At 42.5% G+C, this 11,941-nt stretch overlaps 1 protein-coding gene and 1 long non-coding RNA gene across 2 annotated transcripts in view; one reads left to right on the top strand and one right to left on the bottom strand.

Annotated features, from left to right (window-relative positions):
* Positions 1-1,094: 1,094 nt before the first annotated feature.
* On the bottom strand, positions 1,095-5,394 carry LOC113746093 (uncharacterized). The gene is made up of 3 exons (XR_003462598.1): positions 5,112-5,394; positions 3,936-3,998; positions 1,095-3,014 (listed from the first exon to the last, which is right to left on the bottom strand). It is a non-coding gene; the product is annotated as an uncharacterized LOC113746093 (long non-coding RNA).
* Positions 5,395-5,410: 16 nt separating this feature from the next.
* lsamp (limbic system associated membrane protein) overlaps positions 5,411-11,941 on the top strand; it is a 416,254-nt gene continuing 409,723 nt past the window's right edge. Inside the window, exon 1 of the mRNA XM_027280505.1 lies at positions 5,411-5,714. Coding sequence (XP_027136306.1) covers positions 5,651-5,714 — 64 coding nt within the window. The 5' untranslated portion in view covers positions 5,411-5,650. The remainder of the gene's footprint in view (positions 5,715-11,941) is intronic.

The raw sequence follows: 11,941 nt of genomic DNA, 5'->3' as shown, positions 1-11,941 counted from the left end.
CAGCCTGTGATGCAGTACACGGGGGATAAACTGTTCTGTTAGTCAGCTCTGTTGGTTACTGAGAGTCAGTGACATTAATGAAAATTATGTGAGGCAATTAGTTCAGTTAAGTGAGAAAACAATTAGTTTGTAATTAGCATGGAGTAAATGTGTGGCTGCTGCTGTAACAAGAAAACAGGTGATCACCAGCGCCTCTTTTACCTCCTTCTCTGCTTCCACAATGTGGTGAGAGCGACTCTTCAGCTGCTGCACTTAAAGAGAGAGAAGTCATTTATATCAGCAGCATTTTTCTTCTTATATTTGTATCTGTGGCTGTTGTAAGCCTGTAATAAGCTTATCCAATCGTTCATTCGTTTCATTTGGCCCATATGGAATGATTGGATTAGCTACCTGCCTGCCTGTGCACACTCTGTCCGTGCACTCATTAAATGTGTTTTGGGTTAGTGGCTTTGGAGGGAGGCCTAGTTTCTCCTCCCCGAGCTTTCAGACTGTAACACTTTTACAACAATGTGCTGCAAACATCAGCCCTTCTCCAACTCGACTATTGTATGTCTGAATGTACACTTTAAATTCAGTCCGTGCTTCTGTTCCAACCTTTCCCAGCTTCTTCTTCCAGCCTCCCAGTATATGGGATCGTGTTGAGTTTAACCAGCTGCAACTCATTTGTGTTATTTGAACCAATGCAGAGTCAGTTTTATTGTTCATTGTTAATGTCTCGCTAACAGAAGACAAAGGTTTTAACACAGACTGCAGACAAAGACCTCATTTCAAAATAATAAAAAATAAATGATCTGCTCATCTTTCTTTTCTTGTTCATGTTTGCTGCGTAGCACACAGATGCTACTGCAGCTGCATGTTTCTATGGTTACAGCTCTCCCACATGTAGCTCACGGATGCCAGTGATGCATTTCGATCACTTCAGTCCGACACAATGTGTTCTGCCACATATAATGTGTATATACTGCATGAAGTCTGAACATTACACATCAAAAAACATATTTAGACACGGTCGGTGATGCTGAGAGGATTCAGTCTGACAGGAGATGTGGAAGTGAACGAGACTCAACCAGAGAGTCGTCAGAAGAACAGCTGAGGTCTCTGCTTTTCTCTTCAGCCAGTTCAGGAAATGTGGCTGATCCAAACATCCACATACAGTTCATCCACAGGCTTCATCAAAGACCACATGCATGTCGTATGCAAACACAGTCTGACACAGAAAGTCAGTGTCAGAAACGTGTTTAACTTCAGCGTCACTGAACACGTTGACAGTGCAGTAAAAGTGATTTTGACACATTTGTTTTAATGTAACTACTTTTATTCCTGACTGCAGCTTTGAACTGATGATTCACAACCTCAGTGGCTGTTTTTTTATTTTTTTAATCTGTTGTTGCTCCAGACAGTTGAACATTGACAGCAGCAGTCCCAACAACATCCCATCATTCTTTTTAACTGTTGATCATCTCTCTTCCTTCCTATAACTCGTCTATGAATAGACACTGCAGCTGGTGGCTCTCTGTTTACATTAAATGAACTACAGCAATGGAGAGGCAGTGAAGTGGAAATATAATCTTTTTAATTACTGTTTTCTATTAACTCTTCGTTAATTCTATTTTTGTGGATATGGTCTCACTTCTTCTGCCTGCTTGAGTGTTTCTTCTGTTAGTAATGAGACCAACACACTTTAAACTGGACCTGAACAGAAAGTGAAGCTCTGCTCTACAAACATTTGGCTCTCTGTCAGAGGCAAACTGTTATCAAACCAAAGTCTTTAGGGAGGATTTCACACGTTTGGACGCCGGCTGAGAGCTGCAGTGTTGGAGCAGAGAGCTCGAGTATAATAAGAGCCAAACAGTCATAAATCACGCTCTCTGCAAGTCTCAGGTATACAGCTGGGGGTCCGGTGTGATGGAAACCGCTGGGATGGAGTCACTAGAAATAGACAGAGGAGCTCTTTATTCAGGACAGAGAACAACAGCAGATGAAACTAGAGCTCCAAGAGTCATTAGCATCAGAGTACAAGTACCACAGAGTATCTGCAACTTTACTGTAAATGATCCACTTCTGGAGGTCACAGCTCAGAGTGGACAGAGTGCTGTGTAATGTGGTGTCACATTTAGAAGTTTGATCAATACAGATGTGACCTGAGCTGTATCCTGATACTTGATGGACAGAAAGTCGAGTAGTAAACTTCCACTTTCAGACTTATTACATCTGATAGTAACTGGCAAGAGTCTGGCCTGCTGTGAATGAACAGACACTTTGGTCAGTGAAAAGTTATCTGACCAATGTATTTCTGCATGTTGGTACATATTTATCCACACTCAAAGGATGAATCATAACGACATTTTCAAAGTAAGACTGAAGGAAATGAACCACAGCAACAGAGATATTGATATTAGTTCATGAATGTAGTGAGAGCAGCAGTCTTCTCTGCAGAGCTCCGTCTCCACAGTGAACCAAGCTCTGTGCTCTGCTGCTGCTCCGTCTCTGTCCATGGGGCTGACTGTGAGGACAGATCAACTCACTGGACTCCAGTTTGATGCTGATGTTTGAAGAGAAACTGAACTCCTTCTGAAAATCTTGTCTTTGCTGACCTCCAGTGGCTGAACTTCTCACCATGTTGCAGTGAAGTCCAGGTGGATTCGAGGACCCGCTGACATCACTGTTGGGTGTGGTTAGATTCAACAGAGCAACACTTGTGACCACACCCAACCACACCTATCAGTGATGCTGGTTGTGGTCAGAGGTGAAACAGGCTGGAAACAAGAGAAAGAGAAAACTGATTGAAAAGTAGAGCCTGCTTTACATTTCCAGCATGTCACATGACCTGAGAGAGTCTCCTGATCGGTGGACAAACGGGGTTGTCTCATGTCACTCCCATGTTTCCATATTTCCTGTTCAGAGTGATGTCATAGCTGCTCCTCACAGTCCGTGAAGCCCCACATTCACCAACATGAGCTGGAGGCGTTCACACTGACATCCAAAGGTCTGCTGGAGGACAGAAACACTGTGGGCTGGAAAGGAATAATGAATCAAGACACGCAGAGGTCAGGAGCTTTGGACTCAGTGTTCAGTATGATAAGACATGAGAGGACTGCACTCTGTAAGATGAATCAGGAGTTTCTCTCTAATGAGGGAATGTAACGAGGAGGACGTGTCTTCACCTGCAGTGGTTTGTCTCTGAGTGCACAAACTGTCTGACATGACCGACTGAAAGAAACTGATACATTTGCCTCGTTTCTTGCATCGTGCGATGTTAATGTCTCCTTCCAACTCTGGAAATATTTTAACATTCTGCAAATAAATTAATGACACGAGCTAATGTGAAATCATTTCCTACCATCTGCCCACAAACAATGACTCATCACAAACAGTCGTCTGCTGGAAGCTTTGCATATTCATGCAGTTTGTTGCATGGAGCCATCATTCAAACACATTTTGTTTTCTTTCTGCCTCCTGTTCAGTCTTCTTTGGCTTTTGAACATGCTTAAATAGCTTCGACTAATTGTCCTGTTACGATGGTTCCTTCATTAGTTTCTTTGCAGCACTCATTGGATTGATCTGGCTCTCTGCCTCAGGATATGTCTGATTTTGTTGCCCGCTCTGTCGACCTGTTTTCTTCTGCCTGTGTTTGTAAAGCGTGCCATGTTGTTTCATATATGTCAGAAATAAATTTGACTCGACTTGTTTGAGTCTGAAAAACCCTAAAAATGTAAAGACAGCTATGAATCCTATCTGACGACGCACACACAGATCATGTGGTCATGAATAATGTATGACAGCATGCAGTGTGTATGCAGACAGCGTTTACATTTCATCTACCTGGCTGAAGACTTCAACATGAAACAAGACTTCTCTGAGAATCAAGTCACTTCTCTGACTCTGACAGCAAACTCTGTTTTTCATCAGATTGGTTTGATGGGATTCAATCTCACCTTTGCTTTGTTTCTCTTGCTGCTGGCGTGTTATAATGAAAACAGCATTCTTCTCCTCTGTGTCTAAAATACAAATGAACAGTGTGATGGAAACAGGTGGGGAATGTAAATAAACCCTCCAAACAGTGACTTGTGCCATGAGGTCTCGTGGGTGGAAGCTGAACACAGATGGAAACTAAAAGGAAACAAAAGCGAGAACACAAATGCACAAAATACAAATAGAATAAAAAATGAAGCTCCGAGCAGCTTGTTCCCTCTGTGTGAGGGCATAGATCCAAAAAGTTAAAGCTCACTTCATGTAGTGACACAACAGAAAATATCTGGAGACAAACTTGCATTATTAGTCAAATGAAATCATCAGTTCATCTCCCCGAGTATCAACTGTGCAGCTTTGACTGAACAGAAGAGTCAAATAATGAAAGTCGTCCACAGAACCAATCAGAACTGCAGCTGACTGCTGTTTACTGAGCAGAGCTGCTGACACACCCAGATGTTCTGACTGAGCACTGATTCATGAACCATGATCTTCTTCATGTAACATCAGTCATTTGAGCCTATAATCAATCACACCATATCGTGGTGTACAGATAACACTGAACAGCTGTTTGCACTGTACCCACATGGCCACGGCTGCTGTTATCTTTGCATCCAGATAACCTGAGTGTGGTCTGAGGTTTGGAGACGTCGTATATATATCTACAGTAGAGACGTCTGCTTTAACATTAACATGTGAGGATATTTCTGAATGTGATTCTTATTAAAGCTTTACGATGAAATCTCACCATCAGCTCTGAGTGGGAGTATATTTCTATAGAACACGTTTGGTCTTCTGTAGATACTCTCACTGCAGCTGGAGTTCAATCTAAAAACTAAAACACAGCTTCAGCGGCTCTGTGAGAACTGTAAGAAATCTACTGTCAGGATTTCTTTGGGGTGAAACAGCACATGTGTTTGCACACAGATAACTGGCTCTCTCCAGTGAGACCAACTAGACTGTCTTCACTTTGAACTCTAACAGATATTGGTACATGCAGGACTCAGCAGCTCCTATAGAAACACTGGAAGGACTTTTTCATGTTTTAATTGCACAAAATGTGGACACTAACATTATTCACAGAAAAAAATCCAAAAACTTTTCCTCAGTGGCAAATATTCCACGTGAGCTGTGGTCTTCACCTTTTTGTCCTCGGCTCATGTTCTTCTCGTGTTAAAGGCAGACACACTTTGTGACTGCTTCATGTTGTTTGCTGCGTCTCCCCTCCTCTTCACTGGCTTCTCTGTCCAGCAGTAAACCTGCTGAGAGGCACAAAGAGTGAGAGCCTCCATGTGAAACATCACGGCTGTGCTGCTGAATGAAATGTTGGATTTGTTCTGATCAGTCCTGCTGTCAGTGCGGAACCATGAAACTCTGCTTCAGTAGAAACACACTGACCACACACACACACACACACACACACACACACACCTCTCTCTCTCTCTCTCTCTCTCTCTCTCTCTGTGGATCACAGTGTCGGTAGGGGGCGCTACTGTCCGTGTGAAAGCAGCAGATCGAGCAGTGACAGAGTCTCCAGCTCTTGTGTTCATCAGCACCGTTCAGACTGGGATTTCTTCCTCCGCTCGGCTTCATTTGCAGCTTTCTCTTCTGGAAATTAACCGCTGGAGACGGAGCTTCGTCGGGAAGAGCGCGGAGCTTTTGCAGCTGATTAAAGGACACCATGCTTTACTTCTGGATACACACCGTGTGGATCCCCGGCGTCGCTTTCCTCTTTGGATTTCAAGGCAAGGGATCGTTTCATTCTTTTCATTTCATGTCCTGACGTTTCCCACTAGGAAACACCGGAGTTGAGAGGGAAATGACAGCTACCGTGGATGTTTCTTGTGCTTCTGTCCGTCTGCTGCTGACTCGAGTTCTGAAGGTATGTGAAGTGACTTCCCTTCCTGGAAACAGCTGACATGACACAGAGACCTCCTCATGGAGAAGCCTGAGACTTTGTGCTGCAGAGCTGTGTTTGCTCCAAATCAAGTGAATGATGAGAGGAGCTGAGCTGATCTGACATCAGTCTGCATGTACAGTAGCAGTGTGTGACACAGAAGAGAGCAGCCTCAGAGGCTGATGGTGCAGCTGACAGCTTCAGGAGAGAGGAGAGGAGTGCACCAACATGTGGAGGCTGTTCAGCTGTCAACTCCACTCTTACACACTGGTGTGTGTGTGTGTGTGTGTGTGTGTGTGTGTGTGGTTCAGTGACAGGACCAAAGCCAGTTAGTTGGTGTAAATGTTCAAATAAGTGAATTTCTGTCTCAGTTTTGGTTCTAAGCCGGCCTGAAATACTTTAATATCTTCAAAAACATCTTTTGACTTTAACCCATGATGAAGATGGGATCAGTCGGTCTCATCGGATTCTCTTTGGTGCTGCTCTTATGCTGACGAGGAGTCTTGTTAGCGTGGAGTGTGTGTGAGGTGGATGAAGAGAAGAAGGGCTGATGGAGGAGGAGAGAGATTTAGTTTTCATGTCTTCTCTCTCGTCTGCTTTTGTAATGAAGTGTCAGCAGTAAGCGATGATGCTCTCCACACTGGAAGTACAGCAGCTCTGAAATGAACTGTGAGTGTTTGGTAAAGTGATCGATCAGCTGCTCACTTTGACTTGATGAGGAAATCAGTTTGGGTGAGAAAACAGTGTCAGTGCTCAGTGACGCACACTCAAACACAGAGCTGAGACTTTCCCTTGAATCCATCTCCAAATAATCCACATGGTTGGATTTCCATCACGCTCATTCGGTTCATGAAGTTTCCTCAGGCTGGGTGCTCGGTTTGTTTGTTTGTGTTTGTGTGGCCACAGAAGTTGTTGTCTGCTTTGAATATTAGAGCAGTCTTTTTATTTTCAGACATAATGAGTAAAGTTTTCAAAATCAAACACTCCTGAGAAGAAGAAAAGTGTTACTATGGTGATACTGCAGCATCATCGTCTTAGTCGCTGTCCATCTGCATGCCCAGTATGTTCTAACTGTTCTGTTTTAACCAAATGTCATGCTCCATGATGTGGCATCCTTCAAAGCTGCCACATTTGATCAAATGAATGGAACATACTGAGCTTGGAGGTGTCCAGGTGAAAAGTTGCAGGAGTAGTTTGAGACATTTCACTTCATATCGACCTCTTTTACCATGGAAACATGTCATTGTTGGATGATGTAACTGTAAGATCATCACAGACACTTTCATATGAAAGAAGAAGAGGAACTTTTAACAAACAGTATTCAATCTAAAAGACATAAAAACATGAAATATATGTTTGATACTCAAACTGTTTTCCCTTTAAAAACCCAGAAACATTTCCATCACTGTCGTTCACTGCAGTGCTTCATTTTGGCATCACAACAACTTCACATAATCTCTCCAAAAGTGATGATTTGAATCAAAGCCTGACTCTGTGCGTGGACACTTGTTGCATTCAGAAGGAGTGACGATTGAAAACTGTTCAAAGTTGGTGCTGGAAGTCTTTTTTTTCTTTCATCAGATGTTCGTCAGCTCATTCACAAACGTCCGTCACCTTTGTAGAATAATAAGTTCAAACTCAACAAGTGTGTGGATTTGTTTTATTCAACCGAGCTGAATAAAAGATCCATAGTTAAGATTCCCATCCCCACCTCTCACACTAAATCCTCTCTCAGTGACTTGTTGAAGTCTTTTCACTGCCCTCTAACTTTCCTCTCATTAGTTCACACATACAGTAAACCTCCCTCTCCATCTCCCACTTCTCACTAGACTCTCATTACTTTCTTTACGTTGCCTCGTCCTCCATCACCTCTTATTTAATGGCTCTTGTGATTTTTCTATTCTTTGTTTATTTCTCTCCTGGCATCATTTTCCCAAAGCTGCACATGACTGACAGTAAAATCGCTCAGCTGTGTCTGAGCCATTGTTTCCTCTGAGGGGAGCGGTGATGCCCATCTCACTGCAGAGCTTCTTTAAACTTGTCGTCTGCTCAGACTTCACTTGATTTGGATGTTGACCCCCGTCTGTGGCTTGATTTTCAAAGTGCTGCCAACGAGCAGGAGAGAGAGACAGAGGATACAATGATGGATAAAGTCAGCATTGATATACTTGGACAGGATGAACGAGTGCGAGTGTGTTGGAAACACTGATCTGATATTTGATGTGATCTTTTTTTTTTAAGCTTTATGAATATAGGCACAGCTAAACTACTTGTTTAAGTTACATGAATCATTTTAAATCACACATGTAGATCACTGATCCAACTCCTCCAACAAGGCAAACCTGCCCAGGTGTGAATGGTAGTTCATTTCCACATCATACATTTCTTTCCACTAAGTTGAACAAATGAATGGAAAATAAACCCTCTTTGTGAAAAACATAGAAACAATATACTGCAGGGTTCTATAAATGTTTCTACTTAATAAAGATGATAAATGAAGAAGTCATTCATTACTCCGCATGTCTCTGTCAGACGTTGTCTTCTACTCTCATTTTGAAATGGAGATGAAACCTGCAAGGTTTTCATGATTTTTAATGATTCTTGGGACAAATCATTTATCATGGTTTAATGAAATATTACAAAAAGAAAAAAAAAAAAAACTTACAAGGTTGTTTCTCTGAGTAAACTAGACGATGATCAGTGAGATCAGCAAGTATTTTTCTTTGTCTTCCTCCCCAACTGCAGCTTTAAACAGTTCAATCACTAAAAGTTGTGCTTCAGTGGTTCTGACATCTTTGAGTGATTCAGCCTTGGTGGGTTGTGAATCCCAGACAATCCAAAAGAACAACTAAAGAGATTTAAAATCTGCTCTTCACATTGTGTGATCCAAGCTGCTGTCTGTTAGACCTCTGTTAGACGAAGAGATGGCAGCATCATATGCAGAGGAGCAGTACTGAACGGCTGAGGATGAATACATGTAGTTTTACACCCAGTTCACTTGAGCAGCTGTATTGTGTTACATAGAGATGAGTTCAGGATTTTACTGATAGCAGTATTGGTCCTGGTACTGCTCATCACTACTTATCTGCACTCTCAACAGTACTCCTTTGTAATATTGTAAATAAAAGAGGAGCATGCTGTGACATGAAACAGAAACAATAATAACTGAGGATGTAAACAGACTGTGGTGCAGTAAATGAATTCTGCCATCACACGTGACCGTTAGACTGACAACAGAAGGAGTGACGTCCTCTCTTCAGCTGTGATTGTTGTCAGGAGCTTCTAACAAGTACCTGCTGCCTGGAATGAACACATTAGTTGCTAAAGAGCTCATCAAATTGAAGCTTCATGCTGCATGTAGCACAAATGAAAACAACAACAAAGAAAAGTGGTGAATATTCCAACGTGAAGATTAAGAAGAAAGAGATAATGAATAAAATCATGAGATTTCACGGAGCACACGTGGCGGATAATCAATGACTCTTGGCTCAGAAATAAATTCAGTCCAGCAGAAAAAGACATTTTATTTATTAACATGGCATCAGCAGCAAATAGCAGAGTGCTAACTCTTTGAAATCCAGAAACAAACATCCATGTGTTATAGGATTACAGGATTAAAGCTTTCTGCTTGTCTTCATCCTGTTTCTATGAATCCTTCATTCAAACAGGTAATCCTGTTGAAGAAAACACCTCCGATACTGCGTCATGCTGCTGGATTCACATTTCATTTTATGTCATTTTTTTGGCTGATCAGTGGATTCAAATGTTACAAAAGAGAGCAGAGGACTGAAGCCAGCAGCATGTTTCCAGTCTGTTGATCTGTTATTGAATATGTGGCACTCTAATAACTGGAGGTCTGTTCATTTAATAATGTCCAGCAGCTCATGAAGGAGGAATCCTCATCAATTAGTCACATGATTGTGAACGAGGCTGCATATTCAGCCGGACAGCCTGAACTCACTGCAGCGATCAAACCAAACAGTCTGCAAACATGCCAGATTAGATTTTGTTTGGAGGATACTGCCGGCCGTATGACAGAGCTCAGTCTGGATCTCCAGGACCAGATCAGAGTCAGTCCAGAGACCCCCAACACACACACACACACACACACACACACACCACACACACACACACACACACACACACACACACACTTTTCTATGGGATAGAAGGAGGGGCAGAGTGAAAGAGCGTATCTGTTGAAAAGTGTGGATGAAGTTGAAGGTGTGTGATTTGAATGTGACAGACCTCCATCATGTCATTGGGGGAAATAACTAAATCTTTTTGTGAATCATCAACATATTCTCTCAGATCAAATCACCCAGCCTCGATCCTGTCCTGATGTCAGCAGTGAGTTTTAGTTTTAAATGTCAAGTCATGGTCTGAGCAGGGAACACACACACAAACTGCTGGAGGTGTTTGTTCTTTCCTGCAGTCAGTCACAATCTTTAACTCCCAGTGTGAAGTCTGCTCTGGACCTCCAAAGCAGAGACTGATTTCACACTGATGGAAGTCAGAACAGGACATCAGTCGTGTTTCAGTCACATTATGTAGAAACTGATGTGTTGGTTCATCAGTTTCACATGGAAACAGTGTTTCTAGATTCATCCACTGTAGTGTGGACATCGTCCTCCAGTATTAAGCTCATAAATAGAGACTGATGAGACGAATGGTTGTGTGTTCACTCTTTCAGTCTGTTTACAGTCGGATCTCAATGGACTGTCTGACTGAAGGCGGTGGATAAAGAGAGCTTTGTTACAAACTGTGTGTGGGAGTGAAAGTGTGTGTGGAGGCATGTGTTCCATGTTTTTACTCTCACTTTACACTCTGGTTATTAAATGTCACACAAACATGGAGTTTCTCGCAGATACTCTGTGTGTGTGTTGGACACGTGTGTTGTATCTTGGAGTTCATTATCTGTGCCTTTAAAGGCTTCAATGAAAGTTGTGTTGTGCTGTGCTGTTTTGTTGTATTGATGGCAGCCAGCGAGCTGAAGTCCAGACCACTGAAGAATAAAATCCAGTCTATAATTCTGACAATGTTTTCAGGAGAAATGACTCTGGAAATAATGACACGTTTAAATTTCAACATGCAGACTGACGTCACACAGTTCTGAATGTGGTGTTGATTGACATTACTGTCCCACAATGCAACTTGTGGACTTTATTCAGCACGCTCTGATTGTTGAAGTCAAACAGTCAGTGTGAGTCTCGTGTCTGATTGTACAATCTGTATTTTTCTCTAAACAGTGATGTGTTCTGGATGTCTCAGGCTGCCACAGGACAGTCTGTCAGATGGACAGGTGTTGCAGAAAAAATCCAGGACATATTTCATATGTATAGGATATTTAAACATGAGACTCAACCTTCTGCTTCTACTTTATAATTAGTAGATGTCGTTCTGTTTGATGCACAGTGCAGCTAAACCATCTAAAAAGCATCTGAGAGCTTCAGTGGACTGCATTAGAATTAGAGAACAGTGTGTACGGCAGCACACCTGACACCCTGGATGTCTTTTTAATCACTCACTGACAGTCTGAACCTCTTTAGCCTCTCCTGACCTGCTTTTCTTTGCCCCCTCACCACAAATAAATTCAAAAAATAACAAATACATGATGTCTGCAGGGACAGTAAATCATGTCAAGTTTGACCAGTTTTTACTCGCTGCCAGTTCAGTAATTCTCTCTGACTAATTAGCTCTGAGTGTGTGGGTTTGGTGAGCAGCTGATCTTCATCACAGCCTCTGAACAAAACATCAGGTTTATTCTGTGATTCATTTGGTTTGAACGCTGCAGCTCAGCCGGGGCGAACAGCCTCATGTGATGCTGTCTCCACCCACAGAGGGAGAGGGGAACAATGTCTTTGTCTCAGCCAGAGTCTGCAGGGTTTGTTGTCTCCTGGCCTGGTTGGTTGGAGGGTTTAACATCCCACATGTTCTTGAAGCAGTTGTGAAATAACAGAGGATTGAGGAGGGATGAACAGAGTTGGACAGCAGACTGACGCTCTGTTGTCTCGTCTCTCGTTTCCTCCTGAAAACCAGCAGCTGAAATTCAACAGAGGAGCCTGAAGGCATCAA

The sequence above is a fragment of the Larimichthys crocea genome, chromosome VII, assembly GCF_000972845.2.
Source record: "Larimichthys crocea isolate SSNF chromosome VII, L_crocea_2.0, whole genome shotgun sequence".
NCBI lineage: Eukaryota > Metazoa > Chordata > Actinopteri > Sciaenidae > Larimichthys > Larimichthys crocea.
This window is presented reverse-complemented; position numbering and strand designations above follow the sequence as displayed.